The following is a 21,038-nucleotide window of genomic DNA, read 5'->3' as shown; positions in this document are numbered from 1 at the left end:
GGTGGGCATTGGAAGATCTGTCTTGCCTGGTGGTTCTACTTATCCCTCGTTTGCACATGCATGGCTGTCTCTGGTGCCCTAAGAGGGAGTGATGTTGCAAGCACAGAACAGACCTGATGAAAATTCACCATTGAAAACCATTTAATCAAAGGGTGGAGGGCTTGGGATGGTGAATTCTGGAGGGTTTGGAACATTAGCATATACTGGGACGTTAGCATATGTTGGGACAGTATCATATATGGGGCTGTTTGGAACTTCCGCATATATTGGACTGGCATCCGCCTTCTCTGAACTATCAGAGCTCCACTCAGAACTCCTTGAGCTGTCCTCATCTGAAGATTTGTCTTTTTCTTGCTCCTTCTGTTTGCGACGGCGATACCTGTGGTTAAAGAGAGAAACTCCCTTAAGAGCATAGCAAGACATCTGTTTTAGTTTTGCTGATCATTCCCAGACAGTTGGCGAAAGCTGATGGAATAATAAAAATAATAAGTGCTTTCAATGCTCAAAGGGTTTTACATACATTATCTCCTGCAGTTAGAGGACTGAGGTTCAAGCTGTCTTACCAGCTGACTTCAGCTTGATCCATCCCATGCATTTCAAGCATATGGCTCCCCCCAGAGAATCCTGGCAACAAGCTGTGTGTGAGGGGTAAACCAAAGTTCCCAGAACCCTTTGGGGGAAGCCATGTGCTTGAAAGGGACGGCAGGGATGTAACCTTCATGGTATGGAATAGATTTGAACGAGGACCTTTTTGAGTCCTTAGCCCATTCCCCTAAGCCAGGCACCCCCAAACTGCGGCCCTCCAGATGTTTTGGCCTACAACTCCCATGATCCCTAGCTAACAGGACTAGTGGTTGGGGAAGATGGGAATTGTAGTTCAAAACATCTGGAGGGCTGAAGTTTGGGGGTGCCTGCCCTAAGCAATGGGTGGAGAACCTGTGGACAACAATTTCCATCATTCCTCTGGGCTCTCAGTGATGCTGGGTGCAGTTGATGGGAGTAAAACGCTCCATCATATTTGGAGGACCACATTTACCCACCCATACTTTTGATGCTATGCTAAGACTGCTGTGTAGCCCAGTTCTCCCTGCAGAGTTGAGCTACGGTTTTGCAAAACTAAAAATTAAAAAATGAATAAATTACACATACCCACAAAGACTAAATATTCATGAACTTACCACCACCATGCTGCTCCTATACCAAGCAAGAGCAGCAGGGTCACCAGCACTGCTGCAATGACATTGGGCCCTGTACAAAAGGAACAGGATAACATTTTTGAGAAGGCAGAAGTCTTGAGAGACGAAGGTGGGACCATGATGAAGATCTGCATCAACAGCACCCTAAGGGCATTTGTAGCCAAAAACAGGTTCACTGACTGCGCTTGGACAGAGAAGACCACCAGAAAACCGGCAAGTACAGCTCCTGCCAACCTAGCAGTTCGAAAGCACGTCAAAATGCAAGTAGATAAATAGGAACCGCTACAGCGGGAAGGTAAACGGCTTTTCCGTGTGCTGCTCTGGTTTGCCAGAAGCGGCTTTGTCATGCTGGCCACATGACCTGGAAGCTATACGCCGGCTCCCTCGGCCAATAATGCGAGATGAGCGCCGCAACCCCAGAGTCGGTCACGACTGGACCTAATGGTCAGGGGTTCCTTTACCTAAGGATTATCAATATTGATACATACCCCTATGTCTACATGATAGCTACAGAACAAATTGGGCTAAAGAGTAAAGGAGATGGGCCCCAATGAGGGTCTTTAAGGCTCCAGCTGAAGCGCTCCCTGCCACGTTGGCGCTCTCTTTGTACTGATGTTGTACAGAGAGTAGTGAGAGATGATGCTGTGACTGGAGGGAGACGTTAAGGGATAGAGGTATAGAAAGGCAAGTTACCTGCACATACAAAGGGGTCGAGGCAGGAAACTTTGATAAGCTGGCAGTTTGAACACTGTGCCACTTCGTAGGGTCGGTACCGGGACTTAGCTGTGGAAATGTCAGGGAAAGAGGGATTCCATTAGACAATGGCATCTTTTGAACCTTTTGCCAATCTCTTGTTGATTCAGATGTCATGCCAAACTATGGTTTGTTGTGATGTCTGGGCCAAATCAAGCCAGCAGCTTATGATTTGAGAATGACCATCAAACCACGTTGTATGAAACCTAAGGTTTGGTGTCATATATGAACCAACAAACCATGGTTTGAGATGCTGTTCTAGTCCTGGAAGCTGCTGCTTCAGAAAGCACCTAGGTATTCTTCAGGGGTCAGAGAGAATAATGATTTCCCTGCACGTGTGGACGCAGTAGTTTCAAATCTAAAAAGTATGGTTAGTGAAAATCATGGTTTGGTGGTATGCCTGAAGCAGCTCAAGGGCACAAAACTGGCAATGAATTTAAATAACCAGTAAAGTCTTCTCTTTGACTTCACAAGCACTAACACAGATAAGAGTGCCAACCTGCATTTGCACACACAATCCCTGGGTGAGATAATTTTCATTTTTTCCTGATCTGGTTACTGCCTTCTTTTTCCTGGAGCTGCGAGGAATGGATACCCACCATTTATAACTGGCATCACACACACAAACACACACACTGGACACCTAAAAAAAAAAGCAGCAGACGCCATATGGCCAGACAGATGCATCTCTAGTTTGGACAGATGGACTCACCACAGGAAAGGCTGCAGACTGTGGATATAAAAGAGAAAAACAAAGGCATGAGCACTAGAGAAAGGCGATCCCTCCCCACCCACAATCTTCCTAGCCAAAGTACACTCGCAGGACGCCATGCCCCTATCTTGCCCTACCCAACAGGCAGTCGCCTCCATGATGTGTGGGCCACATTCCCCCTCAGCTGCATGCCTTCAACCAGAGGTTCTGCCCTCAAGCACTTACCTTCCTTCACAAAGGCCTTAGATGCCTCTTCCATTCGCTTGACAAAATTCTTCTTTTCCTCCTCTGCCTCCCTCATAAGGCTGCCATGATCTGTAGGGAAAGAGAAATGGTTCGAGAGAAGCCAAGGCTTTTGAGTTCAGCAGAAGGGATAGTGCCTGATCAATTGCCTGGTTAATTGGGGCCACCAAGGGGTGGAATGAGAGAAGGAGGGTTTGGGGGTATTTTGTGTGCGTGCGTGCGTGTGTGCGTTAGGAGCTACTGCAATGGCAGTCAATGGCTCCCTGACATAGCTGCGCTGCAGGCAAGGCTGGAGGGGAAAAGGAGGACAGGCTAACAACAATTACCTTTCCCACTCCTCTTGATAATCTCTTCAAGGTGGAGAAAGAGAGTCCCAGCCTCACGCTCCATATCTTCCCGTTCTGCAGGGGAAACAAACAAAAACAATGATGCCTGGTTCTTTCCTGATTTTTTGTTTTGTGCATACTCTCCCACACAGTGGAACCTAAGTTGGTGTTCTTTGAATGCTTCAGCAACCCTGGCCTTTAGGACTGAGAAAGGGTGAGGCAGTTGAGAGGAAGAAACACACCTCTGACTGCAACAGTCCTTTCCACATGCATGTTGTCTGCTAAGGGCCTGTGTGTGTGTGTGCCTGGGATCCCTGAGCATCTCTGAATATTTTGGGGCTACTTCTGTGGCACTCCCAGTTTAATCAGGGAAGCCAGCAGGCCAGGGGGATGTTGGCTTTGGCTTGTGCTGAAACGGCATCATGGAATATGTTAAAATATTTCCCCAAGGGTGCAGGTTGCAATGGGAAATCGGCAATGGTAGCTCATCTGCCGTTCCCAATCTTGCTGAGGAGCCCTGGGGAAGCCCTTGAGCAACCCCGACAGTTCTTAAGGACACCATTTTCATGGCTCTAAATGACGCCATGTAGAGTCACTGCGCACATGAGGTCCATGCGCATTCTCACAGCTCGTGGGAGGGAAAATGGGTGCCAGGTCTGCTACAGTGTATGGGTTCCATATGGAAGTTTGCATCACTGAAACTCCAACCTCAAAAGTCCTTCCAATAAGAAAATCCTGTCCGACCACGCTGTTTTAAAGGATGGGGCTCTAATAATGGCTCCTACTGTATTTTGATTTGTAGCATCTGATGGCATTTCGTAAGCCACTTCTAGGTATTGCCGAAAATGTTAAGCCGTGTATAAATTACCCAAATGGAAATAATGAAATAGATTGCTGCACATGGGGTGTTGTATAGGGACGCTTTACAAAATGGAGCAGATGGCTTCAACTTGTCTTCATAATCCATTCCACCCACTGCTATAACTTCACCCTCCTCTTATCTCCCCTCGCCAGATAATATTCTACTGCCCAACTCTTCCTGCTCATTGCAGCCAGTGACAACCGAGAAATCTATGTGGGTGAATTTAATCGGAGCAGAGTTTCATATTATCATTATGCTCAAAACCATGGGCTCTTGGCTTCCTTGGACCAGGGATGGGGAGACCTGTGACCCCTCCCCCACAACATCTATGGGCTACAACTCCCAGTAATCGTCACCATTGGCAACACAGGCTGGGGGGTGATGATGCAAGTTGATTGGAGCCCAATAACATCTAGAGGGCCACAGATTTCCCATGTCAAGCAGGGGCGACACCTGTTCTCTTCAGCCATTTGAGTCATTAGCAAAATCAGCAACAGCTTTGTACTTTTAAAGGTACAGTGGTACCTCGGTTTATGAACACAATTGGTTCCAGAAGTCTGTTCATAAACTGAAGCGTTCATAAACTGAAGCAAACCCTCCCATTGAAACTAATGGAAAGTGGATTAATCCGTTCCAGACAGGTCCGCAGAGTACTCAACCTGAAGCATACTTAACCCGAAGCATTGGTGTATTGGTTCCGGAAGTCTGTTCATAAACTGAAGCGTTCATAAACTGAAGCAAACTTTCCCATTGAAAGTAATGGAAAGGGAATTAATTCGTTCCAGATGGGTCCGCGGCGTTCGTAAACCGAAAATTCGTAAACCGAGGTGTTCATAAACCGAGGTTCCACTGTATTATCCTATTGCAGCTGTGCTTCAGACCCAGAATGGCCTCTGTCTTGGATTTCTGACTGGTCAGAAGCCTAGCCTACTTCGCAGGGTGGTTGTGGGGGTTAAACAAGGAGCGAGAGAACCATGTACTCCACCCATAGCTGTCAAGTTTTCCCTTTTCTCGCAAGGAAGCCTATTCAGCATAAGGGAATTTCCCTTAAAAAAAGGGAGAACTTGACAGCTATGACTCCACCTTGAACCCCTTGGAGAAAATAAATGCAATACGGTAATAAGTTCCAGGCTCTCCACCCACTCAGATTGTAAAAAATAAATAAATGGGGAGCTGGGTAATGTGCCGTTTGCAGGTTCAGAAACAGGGACCTTTTGCATCCCCGTGGAGAAGTTCCTCCCTAGTATCCGATGGACATTGCTTGTGCCTTCTCTTAATTCTGTACCCAAATAGTGTCTGCCATGGTCTTCAGCACTGCCTATGAAAAGCTTCCCCAAGTTTTTGGTGGCCTCTGAGTCCTGGCCAAGCAGCAAATAGGAGTCGTAGCCAAAGTAGACCACGGCATCTGGCCAGCAACGGAGGCATGTGCCTGCCAGCTGCGCAGGCAGGGACCAGGCCAGCCAGCCGAGCAGCGATATCCTGGCCATAGGATACAGGACAAAGGAGCTGCTTCCTGCTCAGGGTAGTGCTTGTTCCGAGCCAAGCTCCTCACTTGCTTCTTACATCACTTCCTGTTGTAGCATCACAGAGACTTGCGCCAAACACACTGTCTATTTACTCTCTCTCTCCTTGGCAACGTTTCCATGTGTCATGGAGGTAGTTGCCTTTTCAGTGGTTCCTGGCTTCACGGATGAGTTTTCACTGGCTGCAGTGTAGGGGGAGAGGCAATGGCACCCCAGTTCCTGCTGGTGTTCCCCCTTTGGCTCTTCTCCCTCCAAGCGGTGGCTGGCTGCCTTCAGTGTGACCGCCGCTTCTTGGATTCTGTGGCAACCTTGCTGCTGGAAATGCTCCCAGCAGACCTCCCCGACCGAGACGCCCTCATAGAACGGCACATCCAGGCCTTTGTCGACCTGCACGGCACCTTCCTCCGGAAGATGCACGAGCGAGTGTTGGGTGCGAACTGAGCAGAGAAGCGTCGGCAGGGCTGTAACATCTGGGGCGGGGTGGAGGAGGGTTGAGGTTACAGCCACCAATGCCTCTTTTGCAGATGTCCGAGGAGTGATGTCTATCAAATCAGATATTATTCGTCAGCTGAGGGACCTCAAGAGCAGCAAAGCCTGGAAAGGTGAGCTGGGGAAAAGGAGAGAAGGAGCTGGGGGTATGGGATTGCATTTGGGATTGGGTTGTAGGTTAGGAATTGGATGCAGTTTGCTCTGAGATGTGTACTTAACCTATTTTACACCTACGAAAACACAGCTGTCTCCCCAAATTCGCACCTCTCCAAATCTTGAAATGCAGCTCGCCAGCCAAATTTTGCCTGGGAATAATAATAATAATAATAGTTGTTGTTATTTATACCCCGCCCATCTGGCTGGATTTCCCCAGCCACTCTGGGCGGCTCCCAACAGAATATTAAAAGCACAATAAAACAACAAACATTAAAAACTTCCCTAAACAGGGCTGCTTTCAGAGGTCTTCTAAAAGTCAGATAGTTGTTTATTTCCTTGACATCTGATGGGAGGGCTTTCCACATGAATGCATACATTCGTGAAAACAGCATACCGAAATGCATTCTATATGGGGGAATTGCTTTGCCAAAATGTTTATGTGAGGCAAAATAGCACACAAAAATGGGGGGGGGGAGATCACACTAAAAGAGAGCCAGTGTGGTGTAGTGGTTAAGAGCGGTGGACTCGTAATCTGGTGAACCGGGTTCGTGTCTCCGCTCCTCCACATACAGCTGCTGGGTGACCTTGGGCTAGTCACACTTCTCTGAAGTCTCTCAGCCTCACTCACCTCACAGAGTGTTTGTTGTGGGGGAGGAAGGGAAAGGAGAATGTTAGCCGCTTTGAGACTCCTTCGGGTAGTGATAAAGCGGGATATCAAATCCAAACTCTTCTTCTTCTAAAATGCTGAGAATTTTTCTGGAGGACTTTTTTTAATATAAAAAAAGAGCAAACTGATATGGAAATGTGGAAAAATGAGAAACTGAGAGAAACGAAAATGGACAAATTTCCCCAGTCCTACTTAAACGCTGAATCTCATATAGCTATTAAATCATCATAGGGAGTGGGCTGGGGAGACCACCCAAATATTTAGGTGGTTCTCCTAAGCTTTGAAGTTCTGATCTCCTACGCTCACGACTTAACTAACCAAGTCCCCAGCATGGCACTATGGGTCCTCATAAACCGCTTTGTGTTTGCTAAGGCCCCTGCCCCCTAGTTTTATTTATTTATTGCTGTTTAGGGGGTACGTGTTTTACTTTGGGGGGGAGGGGATTCTGAGCATAGCCAGTTTTTGTGTGTGAAATGGGTATTTTTGGTGCCCCAGCCTTTCCTTCCATTTCCAAAGGAAATGGATCCAAAAAGGTTGAGGACCCCTGATTCGATCCCGGACCGAAAGCAGGTCTGTCACTCAATGGTAGAGATCCATTTTTGCGGGCTCAATCCCCCACTTCTCCAGGAAGGGCTTGGGAGAGACTCTTGCCCGAAACCCAGATGAGCCACTGGTGGAAGTCCACAAAGCCAGGATAGATATTTTAGTGACAGAATTAATTCCAAGTCTATTCCTAACCCTAATCCTAAATCTAACATGTGATGGGTTAGGTCTTTATGTGCTGTGCAGCTTTGTCAAGCTAAAATTCTAACCCAGCATCTTAGGAATTATCTCCCTCTAACAAACTTTAAGTTCTGTTTCCTTCCTCAGGCGTCTTCCTGTGGCAGCTCTCCCTGTATCAGCTCCGGGTATCTCTGCGAAGCCGCCTGCAGCAGTCGCTGGAGAAATTCGCTGACCTCGGTACCAATGGGGAAGGGAAACCAGGGCAGTTAGAGTCCAGCATCTCTTATTCTAATCCGCTGACCTGACCTTCACTTCCCCCTTTATCCGGGAATCGTGGGGTCCTCTCCCTATCTATAAAATACTGCTACTGGCAGTCTTGTAGCCAGCATTGCTCAGGAATGATGAGGGGGGGAAATCAGTGTGCTTTCGGAATCAGCAGTCAAAATTGGTGCACTTTCAAAATCAGTGGTTAATTTAAATGCAGTTTTCAAAGATTCAGTCCGCAATCCTGATTCAGGATGGCATGCAATTATATCCAAACTTAGACAAAAACCTGCTCCTTGATCTCAGGACCCATCATGCAAAATTTGGTTACATCATCTTGAGAGGTGCCCAAATGGATATAGCAAACAGAAAAACAACGTTCCAAAATATATGGTAGATGACAGGGACTGTCAATCCTTTCAGGACCACGGGCACATTTGCAGAATGGTGTAACATTTGCTGGCACCTGATATAAGCAAAAATATGCCCTTATTCCCTTATAGGGTACACAAGAGCCCTTATTGGGTTCTCCATCGGTCGGAGAATATAACAGAGACAAGGGCGTACCCACCACGGGGCAAGTTAGGGCAGCTGCCCTACTCTAGAAGCAGGGCTGGTGGGCAGAGGCGGAGCACAGCCCGGCGGAGCGCGAGTTCGCTGTTCCCGCCCGCCGCGCTGCACCCTCCCTCCAGCTCCCCGTCGCACCCTCTGGCAAGGCCAAGCGCGGCGGGGAACCAGAGAGCGCGGCGCGGCGGGCGGGAACGCTGAACTCGCGCTCCGCTGGGCTGGGCTCCGCCTCCGCCCACCAGCCCTGCTTCTAGGGAGGGGCACAGCCCGGCGGAGCGCGAGTTCGCCGTTCCCGCCCACTTTGTGGCCCCTCCCCTTCCGTGCCTTGGCCCCTCCCCTTGCCCCCCCTAGTTTTGATCCTGGGTACGCCCATGAACAGAGACCAACCAGAGAATTTTGAGAAGCAAAGCCTTTATTTTTGCTGTTGCAACAGGGTCCTTCCCCTCACGCAGGAAAACAAGGAAGGAACCCAGAACAAAAGAGAACCTCCACTTTTATCAGTTTTCCCATCACCAAGAAACACCCCCAAAATACATCATTCCTACATCACAGCTATGTAATCAATACCTTACCAAAAAAAGGAGGGTTCAAGGTAGAAATCTGAGCACTTTTGACACCTCTCCTAGTCCTCCTCTCACCCCTCCCAGGTGTGAATTCCTAAACATGAAGAGAAATTAACATTTTTGTAAGAGTTGATCTCTGTCTTTTGTTCGGAGGAGTCTTCCATTGTGAATGAGGTGGCTAGCAGTCTGACACCATTGATGGTCCAGTTGGCAGAGCCTCTGGTTTACAGGATTATGGCTCCCAAGTTGCTAGTCATGTGGAAATGTGTGTGTGTGATTCAGTGGGGTGGGGAAAATTGGATATCACTTTAATTCTGGTCAGTTTGGGATAGTCAAAACGGTTTTCAGGCCTGTCTTCCTGTACTGTTTGCTTGGTACATTTATGAACATTTATTATATATGTGTGACCTCAAAATTCTTATAACACACCACACACACACACACAGTCGCTACCATAAAGCACATACTGCAGCCTGTTCTATTGACGGCAACCTTCTTTCAAGGCCAAATCCATCTGAAGGAATTCAGCTGAGAGATGGGGCCCTGCAGGCACCATGCAAACTGCCTGGGAGAGGGTGGGCACACACCAATGACCCTGGAAATATGGCCAGGAATTACACATACGAATAAAAATACACGGCTAAATGCAGAACGATAACAAACGCGAGAATAATGACCGTGTAGCAACTTCCTGCATTAAACACCATCATTTCCGTGAGGTCTGCAGATGGGGGAGCAAGAAAATAGCAGGTGACATAGATTTAAAATATACATATTTGCATTTTGGGGCAGAACATGCTCTCTTGGAGGAAGAGCTTCGTTATAAAAGGGGAACTGAACTGCTGTGGCATTGGTAGGCAGAGGTGGGTTATTACTTTGAGTTGATTCCTTGCACATAATTGTAAATTGCATGCCCAGCTGAGTGAGCCTCCCTCTGTCTGGGTTTTAGGTCTCTAAACAGGCCTCTCTCTTTTCTTCCACCCTCACCCTTCAGCTTGTTCTGAGGATTGCAGTAAGTACCAGACCCCCCCCCCAATCTTTATGTCACATCAGAACCCTTCCTCCGCCCCGCCCCCCAAGTTGCCCACACAGCCTCCTGGACTGGAACTGGACGCACCACCAAGGCTCCCCAGACCCCTGCCTTGTTCTCCCCTCTGCAGCGGTGACGGAGGGCCCTGTCCTGGACTGCTGGACCTGCTTACGTATTGCCAGGCAATGCTTTGATGGAGAGCTCTGTGGAGGTAAGACCCAGGTGGGGGGGGGAGGCTTCCAGCTTCTGCCTTTTGTTCCCAAACTTGTGCACAAAGTGGCCATTGGTACCTCCACTCTTGGCTGTTAAGAACTGCCCCCCAACACGTGTCCCCCACGTAACTTACTCTCGCTTCCTGTTCCCATTTGAAAGCCACCATTTGGGTGGCTGGACGAGGGAGCAAGATAGAGAAGGTTGCTCATCCCAGCCAACGCAGGAGGCTAAAAGGATGTTTCTGTTGCCCCCTAGTGGAAGACAGGCGCCTTGCAGAATATAATGAAGTTGTTCTTTACCTCTTCTTTGTTTGCGAGTCAGTGTTCGTGACCTCAGTTATTCTTGTGTGAGTAAATTGGCTCTGCAGAATTCCCCCCCCCTTTCCTGTAGAATCTGAGAGTCCAAACTTTCAGGTTTCCTGGCCGGCATTTGCCTTCCTTCCCAAATAAGCCACTGGGCACCAACCCTGTTGTGGTACACAAGACCATCATTCTCCCATCCTAAAGAACCCAGGAGTTCTTGCTGTCAGCTGCTCCCATTCACTTGACCCACATCTTTCGACCCTGTCGATTGAACCTGGGACTGTCTGTATTCCATAGAGCTTCTCTACTACTGAACTGTGGAGTGCAAGCATAGTATGTGGTGTGGAATTTAGATTTCGTAGCCCATTGGCTGCATTTGTTTCCAGAAATCTAGTTTCTGAACCTCAAGGTTCCAGAGTAAACTTAGGCGTGTTTCCACACTTGTAATCTCCTGCCCATTTCTATTACTTTTCCTTTCTTGCCACCAGATTTCCAAAAGATTTTGAAAACTTGATTTATGGGCACAGGATATTCAAATCCAAGCAGAGTTAATACATGCTTAATTTCTGCTTTCTGTTTATTTAGGAAAGTTAGTTGACTGGGGTTCCCCCCCCCCCAAAAAAAGTGTGTGCAGGTATTTGCATATACAGAGGATTCCAGAAAGTGGACCTGAGTTTAAATTCAAGTCCGGAGATGAAGGAGGGGGCAGTTCTCAAAATGTTTAAGAAATGCTGGCCAGTCGCTCCATATGCAGCCGTGTGAGATTGGAGAATGTTGAGATTGTAGCAAGAAGCAGCAAAAAAAGGGCAAGTCTTGAGCCTTTCTCTCTGGTGTGTGATTTGTGTCGCAGGGAGTTCAAATGCAGAGGAATGTTTAAGGCTGTGAACACACCATGCATTTAAAGCACTTGACTCTCCACCCCCCCCCCAAATATTGAGAAGTGTAGTTTACCCCTCACAGAGCTACAATTCCCAGCATCCTTAACCTACACTTTGTTGGATTCTTCTTCTTTTTTTTGGTGGTGGTGGTGGGGGGAGAAGTCATGAGCTTTAAATGTGCACAGCCTCAAAATGAGAAATGGCATATCCCACCTGCAGTCCGATGTGATATACTGTAGTTTGCTCCACCATCTCACCATTCTGCCACCTCATTCTGCCTCCATGTTTAGACCAGGCCCCATTCTGGACCCAGAAGACCCAGGAGTTTCTCCACCTCCACTAACCACACTTCCCACACTTCCAGGTACTGGGTGTGCGTCAAGCATAAGAAGCAGATGCTGCGAAAAGCACTGCGCCTTTAGGGCATCAGAGGCCGCTGGAGCCTTCCAGGACCCCCTCATCTGTGAGCATCTGTTGGTTAGACCAAATACAAATATTTACACTTGGAATAAAAGGACATCTTTGCTTCTTATTTCATAGAGTTGGAAGGGACCCCGAGGGTCATCTAGTCCAACCCCTTGCCATGCACGGATCTCAGCTAAAGCATCCATGACAGATGGCCATCCAACCTCTGCTTAAAGACCTCCAAGGAAGGAGAGTCCACCACCTTTTGTGAGAGTCTGTTCCAGCTCTTACTGTCAGAAAGTTCTTCCTGATGTTTAGTCAAAATTTCCTTTCTTGTCACTTGAATCCACCGGTTTGGGCCCTAGCCTCCAGTGCAGGAAAAAACAAGTTTGCTCCATCTTCCATGTGAGTGACAGCTCTTTAGATATTTAAAGATGGCTATCACATCTCCTCTCAGTCTCCTCTTTTCCAGGCTAAACATGCCCAGCTCCCTCAACTGTTCCTCATAAGGCTTGGTTTCTAGACCCTTGATCTTCTTCTCAGCCACCTTCCTCTGCACAGGGAACAGAGAAGAGAGAGTTGGGAGCCCCTGTGGTGGATTTTAGGAAGATCTGGGAGGGCAGGCAGACTCTCCAGACCAGAGCTTTCCAAACTTTTCATGCTGCTGGCACGCTTTTTAGACACGCATCATTTCGCGACATAGTAATTCAGTTTTACTAACAAACCGGAGGTTGAACTTTCCAGCCCCAGAAGGAGCACGGGGAGCGTTCGCATGACGCACCTACACACTGCAGCCGACACACCAACGTGCCGCAACAGAGTTTGGAAAGCTCTGGTCTAGACAGTAGGGATGGAGCAATCAAGCTTCTCACTTCTCCAGTCTTAAATTCAGTTCTCCATATTTCCACGGCAATTTGCAACTTAACAAACAAAAAACCTCTTGAAAATCCACCAGCATCTTAGTTTAAATTTCCCCTAGTAAATACTTTCTTGTATGCAGTTTTGACTAATGCACATATTTTTACAAGCATTTGTACTTGCTTGTTTCCACTAACATTGTCCCCTAAGATAATGCATTTTTGTACATACTGTATTGTTTGGCTGCAAATTCGGTGAAGTTCATATTTCAAAGGGCAGGTGTCTGTTCTAGTTCATGTATTGGTTCAGGAGGTATTAATTGGGTAGTTTCTCATTAAAATGCAAACAAAATTGAATTCCACCTTCATGCCTACTAAACACCTTGGTCTGTGGGCTGGAGGGAATGAGGAAGACGTTATTAAAGCCGGATCTTTGCAGTCCAAAAAGAGAGGAGGACAGAAGCAGACAACTATCAGAGTGTGTCTGTGCGTATTTATTTTGTGAATGTTTGGGATACGAAGAGTATTGGAGGGCAAGAGGTGTAAGCCAGAAGAAGAAACACTAATTTTGGAGGCAAAAAAAAAAAAAGATTTATGGAGGTTGTTACAGTGAAGATATGTAGACCACATTTCAGACTTCACAACTGGGAAGCTCGATAGGACCTTTTCCTTACGGGTGAGAAAAGGGGCAGATCTCTGCTAAACGTACAAGAAGAGCCGGTTTTTCCAGTACCTGATAATCCTGGGGGGAAAAGAGAGTCAGAGCCCCCCAAAACCCTCCCTCGCCCTTTGAGGAGTGCTGAATGAGATGCCTCTGGGGCTCCACCCCCCCACCCCCCCACCCCGCCTCAAGGTCCCTTTCTGGGAGAGGGAGAGCAGTGCACCTGACTTTGAGCTACAGGCAGGTCTACTGCTTATACTCACACGCCTATCATCACCACGAAGAGCACTCCACCCATACACAGGACAATGGCAACTCCAGTTTTGGCGATATCGGGGTCCTTTATGGGCTTTCCAAAGCGAAGGGAGAGGCGTTCCTGGGCATCCACTGCATGCAGAGACCCGAGATTCGGTGTTTTAGGCTGAGCACGCATCATACATTGAAAGCACACTGATAAAGTGCATCACATACACCAAGAAATCTGGGAACTGGAGATGGTTTAGGAGGCAGGAATGGTAGGGTTTTTTTTTGGGGGGGGGTGAACTGCAGTTTCCAGGATTTGGGGTCCATGTGTGCTTTTGATATGCTTTAAATATCTCTCTCTCTCCCCATACACAGTCATGAGCCTCGAAACAGACTCCATAAAAGAATGCAGTTTGTGCTTAGTCCCAACACAGAAAAATATATAACACGATATATAAGAGACTGGGTTGTAGATACAGTAAGGAGGCCTGTAATTCAAAAAAAATTTCTGCCATGAATTTTTTAGGCAGCCTTAACGTAATCCATTGGGGGGGGGGTTAAAAATAATTTTTATTAAATTTCTGTTTTACATTTTAGAATATTCACTTAGACAACCTTAAAATATCAGTGACTTCCCTTCCTCTCCATGGCTCATTTTTGCACAACATAAATACCTGCATGTTTTATATAAACTAAACCATTAGTAAATCCCTCAAAACTTATTTGCACTGTTGCATTTATCTTAATGCTGCCAACGTTTTCAAGTGTAGCTACACAATTTCCCTCCATGTATTCAATAAACATTTTCCAGTCTTCTTTAAACGTATGTTCTTTTTGTTCTCTTATTCTATATGTTAGGTCCGCAAGCTGCACATATTCCGTCAGTTTAAGTTGCCAATCTTCTTGAGCTGGGCTTCGTTTGTCTTTCATTTTGGGGCTAGCGAAACACGAGCCGCAGTAGTGGCATACATAAATAACCTTTTCCGATACCTGGGAATTCGTAATCCATTGTTTATAAGCCTCTCAGGCCACCGCTTGCAACATGGGCTAAGAACAGCGACCTGCCTTATAATACTGTGGTAATGCTTTCTGAGACAATGTGGAGCACTTATAAATCAGGAATGGGGAAATTTTGGTGTCATTGGACTCCAACTCCCATCAGCGGTTGTGGGGGGAGCGTCCAGAAGGCCACAGGTTTCCCATCTAAATACTGATTTCATCATCCTTCCATGTCAAATTCAGATTAGACCCTTTGTCCTTCAGTTCTGACATTTCTTCAGTCAGGCCTGCAAAAACGTTTGGGCAGGAATGCCCATGGGCCACCCGGTAAGTGCTGCCCTCTACTGGACATGGCATCACATGGCACCACCCAGAGTAACACCTTTTTGATGAATTCTCCTGGAAGCAAAACCTGGATCCTAATCTGGGCTCCCGCCTCCTGTCAGCATTTGGGCCTAGAGTCGGGATCTGTGTTCCCACCTCTTCACTTTGGCCAAGGAAGGGAAGCAGAGCAAAACAAACTGGACAAATTCATCTGATGTATCACCTTCCCCTCCTTGCGGATGGAGATAATGGCCGGAAGCGGGTGTCATGCCTTGCTAGAGGATTCCTCCTCAGATCAGGATCTGGAGCCCCCTCCTCTCCCCCCCCCCAGTGCCATCTATAAGCCTAGACCCCTTAGGGGAGCCTGTAGGGCAGGCACCCCCAAACTGCGACCCTCCAGATGTTTTGGCCTACAACTCCCATGATCCCTAGCTAACAGGACCAGTGGTCAGGGGTGATGGGAATTGTAGTCCAAAACATCTGGAGGGCCGGAGTTTGGGGGTGCCTGCTGTAGGGAGTCCCACCCCACAGGAGGGGAGCTCTGCCTCGGACGGAGGCAGAGTGACTCCACAGCCCTCATGACCGCTGGCCACCTGAAAAGGCAGCTCAGCACCCTCACATTCAGAAATGGACTCCTTGTGAGCAAAACCCACTTCTTCCAGAAACTTCTAGGAAGCTACAGCTGTGTTGTGGGTGGGGTTCTGGCCCCTCCTGCTTAACTCCAGGCTGAGAGAGCTGCTGGAAGGATGTCTTCATATTAGTGCAGGGCCATGGCTACCTTATCTTTGGACTTCCTCTGCTGGTGAGTAACCTTTGGGTTATTGCTTTTGCTTGGGCTGTCGCGATCTGCTTGCGCAGACAGCCTTGGGACCCTGCTGTCGGTGGGACCTAACCCTGGCCACGCCCGACACACCGTCAGTGGGTCTGACACACATGCAAACCCAGAGCCCACTTTCTCTGCCACATTATCATGCAACCTCCTGCACGGACACACTGCCCAGGCTAATGAATCATTCCTCTTTCTACCTACCAAAGCACTGGCTTAGCGACAAGCAAACGGCGCTGGTCTCTTGGCATCCTTTGCAGTTGAGTACTTTATAGTTGAGCCAGCCTGAGGAATCAGGAGTCAGGGAAAGGGAAATGGAGAAAGAGAAAGTGTGAAGAAGACCAGCCAGAGAGTAATATGGATGGTATCAACGTACGCCTACAGAACCCAGGTCTGAGCAAGGATGTTAATCTTCTAGCAAGGTCCACCACATCCAATCCCAACACACTGCAGTCCAGGGATCTGCAAAATTCCCAAGACTAGGGGCAGGATCTTTCTATGTGTCTTGGGCATTGCCATGTGTCCTCATTTTCCAGGACACACCCTCTTTTTCAGGGGTAAAAATGGAGACACGTGGCCTTTATTTGCTTTGAATGGCCGTCATATTGTCCTCTCTTCTTTTACTCTTCAAAATATGGCAACCTTACATATAAGGGCCAAGCCAGTCTAGGCCCAGGCCACTTTGAAACCATACGTTTAAAGCACAAGGATAGCGTTTTAAACAGTCATGGCCTCCCTCCCCAAGGAATTATGGGAGCGGCAGTTTGTTCCCCTATTGTCTTCATAGAGCCGCAGTTGCTAGAGCTCCTTAGGAAGAGAGACTGGTGTTTTTTTTAAACCACTTTGAGAATTGAAGCTCTGAAAGGGGAATGGGGGGCTCTCAACAAACTGCAGCTCCCATAATTGTTTGAGGGAAGCCATGTAGGGTGTGGATGTGAAGAGAATCTCGGGCATCTCTTTGTTCAGTCATGGCACTCATTAGGTTGTTATTCCATCAAATTAAACCCCCCCCCCCAAAAAAAATTAATGCAAAACTAGCAAAACTTGGGTCTGTTTTACAGGTGAAGATGAACTGCTGGCATTAATTTTTTTTTTACTTGCTGGGTGGGTAGTTGAATCAATTGCCTCTGATAGATGCCCTCCACCCCCACCCCCCGAATCAAATGCCCCCTAATTCTTCCTTGTAAGACAATCCTTTCGGTTGTCTTTCTCCTAAATTCAGCCCTGACAATATATCCACTGCTTTCATTAACGTCTTTACAGCAGGGGTTGGCAACGTCAGTCCCAGGGGGCAAATGCAGCCCTCTATCCACGCCTCTGTCTAACCCTTAGAAATCTCCCAAGGTCAAACCCATCACTGGACTGCTCCACACCCTCCTCTAGCATTTCCATATATATATATATATATATATATATATATATATATATATATATATATGGAGAGGTACATGTGGAGACCTCTGGTTTGCGTGCGGCTGAGCAAAGTTGAGAATCACATTGTGTGTGGCCCCCGGAAGGTCGCCCACTTTGGAATGCGGCCCCTGGGATCACAAAGTTTCCCTACTCCTGCTGTATAGATGGCCTCCTAGCAACCCTCCCTCTCTTCTCTCCATCTTTTCCTCTTCTCCTGAGGCCTAAAACACAGCTGACAGCAGAACTGGAGGAAGCCTCCTCAGCCTCCCTGGGCCATGTGCGTGCGAGAGACTCTGGCTTTCTTGAGCTGCTCCCACGCCACATGCTATGTGTCCTCCCCACCACAGAACCACAACAGTTCTCATTTGCTTTCAATTGCCAGGTTCCCTTCCTCTTACTACCCAGCTAGGCAACCAGATGAACTCACCGCAACCAGCTTTGTCGCAAGCTGTGAGGGGAAGAAAAGCAGAGTCCGAGAATGAGTGCACATGCCCCAAATATTCTATTATCCCCAGATTCCTTTCTTTCCACATCCAAAGCGTTACCACAGGGCAGAAATATTCCCGTCGATACAATCAACAGAACCCTGCAATAAAGCAGGGAGTTTTTCCTGGCACAGCGTTCAAATCTATAATACATTATTATTATTATTATTATTATTATTATTATTATTATTATTATTAAAATTATTAAAATTGGCATACCGCCATATACCCGCGGGTCTCAGGGCACCTCACAGGATAAAACCACAACATAGGTAAAGGTAAAGGTAAAGGGATCCCTGACCATTAGGTCCAGTCCTGACCGACTCTGGGGTTGCGTGCTCATCTCGCATTATTGGCCGAGGGAGCCAGCGTACAGCTTCCAGGTCATGTGGCCAGCATGCCAAAGCCACTTCTGGCGAACCAGAGCAGCACACGGAAACGCCGTTTACCTTCCCGCTGTAGCGGTTCCTATTTATCTACTTGCATTTTGACGTGCTTTCGAACTGCTAGGTTGGCAAGAGCTGGGACTGAACAATGGGAGCTCACCCCGTCACAGGGATTTGAACCGCCGACCTTCTGATCAGCAAGCCCTAGGCTCAGTGGTGTAACCACAGCGCCACCTGCGTCCCCAACATAAAAACACAAAATACATAAAATAATACATGGAATTGGGGGGGACTTGCTACCTTTCATTTGGTGTTCCTTCAAAGCTTCCTTGAGCTTCATAGTCGTTTTCCTCCGGAATTCAACCAATTCATCCAACAGAGCCTGGTCTTGGGGGTAGATCAAGATACATAGGATGTGTGTAACATTGGGAGCCCTCTACAAATTCCTTCTGTAAATGACCAAGAGACCTTTTTCTGGCAAATGAGGCCCTAGGAGCTTCAATCCCAGCAAAAGGGCAGCTGAGGGAGAGAGGAGTCGGGATCCCTCACCTGTCAGGTGGGTTTGGAGCAGACTTTCCGTGCTGAACCTCGCCTCGTGGATCACAGCGTCAACTTTGCTCTTAACTGGGGGGAAAGGGGGGAGTAAAAGGGTGGTTGTAGACTGTAGGAGCCTGAATATGCAGAGAGCAACAATTGGGAGGGGAAAGGGGCAGAGGGATTTCAAGAATACCAGACAGCTGTTTAGAGTCTGGAAGGCCAGGCAGAGCTGCATTGTGCATCTTTCCAGATAAAAACTTGGGTTTAAACACCCATACAGGCTGTGTACACATTACCGGATTAAGATGCAGCCAAGTCGTTCTTTTTCTCAAATTCGGATTAAAGCTGGCTGGTGGAAAAACACTTTGAACAACAGGATAGATATGGGCTGTGGCTATGTGTACACCGCTTCCCAAACCAGCGCTGGGAGCACTTTGGGTAGTCTGAGAAGTGTGTGCACAGCCAGAGTTTTACACGGCAGGTTGAAGAAGCAGATCCTGTTCACCAGCTCTGCCACTCTCCGGTCTCCTGCTCCCTCCAATTTCTGTGTTCTTGTCCTTTGCTGCCCAAGGGGATGCGGTGAAGCAAAGGGGCAGCAAAGATGGGTGCTGGGAGCCAGGGCACTGGGGGAACTTTTGGTTAGCACCAGACCTGCAGGAGCTCCTTTGACCTTGCCACCAACCCAGCAGGGCTGCCAATTCAAAACTCTTCCCCCCCCCCAAAAAAAACCTTGCCACCACCTCACCCATCTTGTCCTAGCAAATGCCAGCATGAGGACTCCACTACTGCTCCCCATTCCTTGTGCACCAAGGAGAGGGAGAGCTCTCAGGTGATGCAGGTGAACAAAAATGCATGGGAAAACGTCTTTTTTTAAAAAAGTTCATTAAATGGTGTGGGTACGGTGAGGGAGGGAAGACGTGGCTCGTTATCAGAGATGTGATGGGCGGTATCCAGTCTGTCACCCTTGCACAGCTACATTTCACACTGCAATCCACACACGGCTATAACTGGTAGGGATGCACTCCTGCGACCATTTTGGATTCTTATTTTTACAACACTTCTGTGCCAGTTTGTAATTTTTATTTAAGTCCCCGTTAAGATTATTCTTGCTAACATAATGCATTTTTTTAAAGGTTAGTTTTAGGGATATATGCACTTTTGCACTTTTATGCTGTTTCCCCACATTTGTGCAGGTTTTTTTTTTTTTAAACTGCATCGCAACATTTGGAGAAGTGTGAATTTTGATGGAAAGCTGCACTTTGGTTCACGCATTGTTTTGGGAAGTGGAAATTGGGTCAGCTGGCGTTAAATACAAATGAAAGCTGCTCTCCCCTCCATCCCTACTAGATAAAGAAATCACATTTTCCCTGCAGCGAAAATAGCCTTGGATGACTCTGGTCAGGCCTCACCTGGAGTACTGTGTCCAGTTCTGGGCACCACAGTTCAAGAAGGATACTGACAAGCTGGAACGTGTCCAAAAGAGGGCAACCAAAATGGTCAAAGGCCTGGAAACAATGCCTTATGAGGAAAGGCTTAGGGAGCTGGGTATGTTTAGCCTGGAGAAGAGAAGGTTAAGGGGTGATATGATAGCCATGTTCAAATATATAAAAGGATGTCATATAGAGGAGGGTGAAAGGTTGTTTTCTGCTGCTCCAGAGAAGCGGACACGGAGCAATGGATTCAAACTACAAGAAAGAGATTCCACCTAAACATTAGGAAGAACTTCCTGACAGTAAGAGCTGTTCGACAGTGGAATTTGCTGCCAAGAAGTGTGGTGGAGTCTCCTTCTTTGGAGGTCTTTAAGCAGAGGCTTGACAGGCATATGTCAAGAATGCTTTGATGGTGTTTCCTGCTTGGCAGGGGGTTGGACTGGATGGCCCTTGTGGTCTCTTCCAACTCTATGATTCTATGACTCATGCTGCTCGGGTAAGAACCATGCAGTTCACCACCCCGTCAGATGATCAGCATGAAATTCAGGCCCCCTGATTTCCTAGTGTGGACCCTGAGCTAAGCAGAGCTGGAACTTGTATACCTGCCAAGCCAGAAAACTGGCTTGTGGCATAGTGCTGGAAGAATTTCCCCTCAAGACCGCTGAGGAGCACTTCGGCCCGCTCCTTGAGGCGGCTGTCCTGGATCTTGCTCGGGACAACCTCTGTCCGGAGTTTGGCCACATTCTCCTTGAACTTTTGGTCGCACTGCAGGCAGCCCCGGAGGCTTATGGGAAACCAGGCCAGAAGCAGAAGCCGCCAAAGCAGTCCTGGGGGAGGCATGCTGGAGCCAAGCGGAATGAGATCGCCTCAAGGTTCCGCAGGAAGTGACATCACAATGGGGGCGAGTTATGGAAGGGACATCCAACAAGGGTTAGGACAGAGATAGGGACACCTGAGTTCTCAGAGCGGAGTGGGGGTGGGGGTTTCTTCCTCCCCAAGGTTAGA

At 47.8% G+C, this 21,038-nt stretch overlaps 3 protein-coding genes across 3 annotated transcripts; 1 reads left to right on the top strand and 2 right to left on the bottom strand.

Annotated features, from left to right (window-relative positions):
• Nucleotides 1–141: 141 nt before the first annotated feature.
• On the bottom strand, nucleotides 142–5,579 carry TEX51 (testis expressed 51). Its single transcript, XM_035136760.2, has 7 exons — nucleotides 5,378–5,579; nucleotides 3,231–3,305; nucleotides 2,887–2,976; nucleotides 2,662–2,679; nucleotides 1,890–1,979; nucleotides 1,182–1,248; nucleotides 142–379 (listed from the first exon to the last, which is right to left on the bottom strand). The coding sequence occupies exons 1-7, from the start codon at nucleotides 5,577–5,579 to the stop codon at nucleotides 142–144; spliced, it is 780 nt and encodes a 259-aa protein (XP_034992651.2).
• A 240-nt stretch (nucleotides 5,580–5,819) lies between these two features.
• Nucleotides 5,820–11,889, top strand: IZUMO3 (IZUMO family member 3). Its single transcript, XM_035136759.1, has 6 exons — nucleotides 5,820–6,045; nucleotides 6,140–6,217; nucleotides 7,798–7,906; nucleotides 10,203–10,285; nucleotides 10,543–10,633; nucleotides 11,832–11,889. Exons 1-6 carry the CDS (start codon nucleotides 5,820–5,822, stop codon nucleotides 11,887–11,889), a joined length of 645 nt encoding a protein of 214 aa, XP_034992650.1.
• Nucleotides 11,890–13,428: 1,539 nt separating this feature from the next.
• On the bottom strand, nucleotides 13,429–21,034 carry IZUMO2 (IZUMO family member 2). The gene is made up of 7 exons (XM_060281649.1): nucleotides 20,636–21,034; nucleotides 18,616–18,690; nucleotides 18,367–18,453; nucleotides 17,623–17,643; nucleotides 15,987–16,067; nucleotides 13,654–13,777; nucleotides 13,429–13,471 (listed from the first exon to the last, which is right to left on the bottom strand). The coding sequence occupies exons 1-7, from the start codon at nucleotides 20,871–20,873 to the stop codon at nucleotides 13,429–13,431; spliced, it is 669 nt and encodes a 222-aa protein (XP_060137632.1). The 5' UTR covers nucleotides 20,874–21,034.
• Between the last annotated feature and the right edge of the window lie 4 nt (nucleotides 21,035–21,038).

This window comes from Zootoca vivipara, chromosome 13 (genome assembly GCF_963506605.1).
Source record: "Zootoca vivipara chromosome 13, rZooViv1.1, whole genome shotgun sequence".
Classification (NCBI taxonomy): domain Eukaryota; kingdom Metazoa; phylum Chordata; class Lepidosauria; order Squamata; family Lacertidae; genus Zootoca; species Zootoca vivipara.
This window is presented reverse-complemented; position numbering and strand designations above follow the sequence as displayed.

Coding starts and splice junctions, on each gene's coding strand:
- TEX51 (XM_035136760.2), bottom strand. CDS start 5,579: ATGGCCAGGATATCGCTGCTCGGCTGGCTGGCCTGGTCCCTGCCTGCG. Junction 3,306..5,377: donor CCATGGCAGACACTATTTGG/GTACAGAATTAA, acceptor TTTCCCCTGCAG/AACGGGAAGATATGGAGCGT. Junction 1,249..1,889: donor CGACCCCTTTGTATGTGCAG/GTAACTTGCCTT, acceptor CCTTTTGTACAG/GGCCCAATGTCATTGCAGCA.
- IZUMO3 (XM_035136759.1), top strand. CDS start 5,820: ATGGCACCCCAGTTCCTGCTGGTGTTCCCCCTTTGGCTCTTCTCCCTC. Junction 6,046..6,139: donor GATGCACGAGCGAGTGTTGG/GTGCGAACTGAG, acceptor CCTCTTTTGCAG/ATGTCCGAGGAGTGATGTCT. Junction 7,907..10,202: donor GGTACCAATGGGGAAGGGAA/ACCAGGGCAGTT, acceptor TCTCCCCTCTGC/AGCGGTGACGGAGGGCCCTG.
- IZUMO2 (XM_060281649.1), bottom strand. CDS start 20,873: ATGCCTCCCCCAGGACTGCTTTGGCGGCTTCTGCTTCTGGCCTGGTTT. Junction 18,691..20,635: donor CCAGTTTTCTGGCTTGGCAG/GTATACAAGTTC, acceptor CTTTCCCCCCAG/TTAAGAGCAAAGTTGACGCT. Junction 18,454..18,615: donor GCTCCAAACCCACCTGACAG/GTGAGGGATCCC, acceptor TCTACCCCCAAG/ACCAGGCTCTGTTGGATGAA.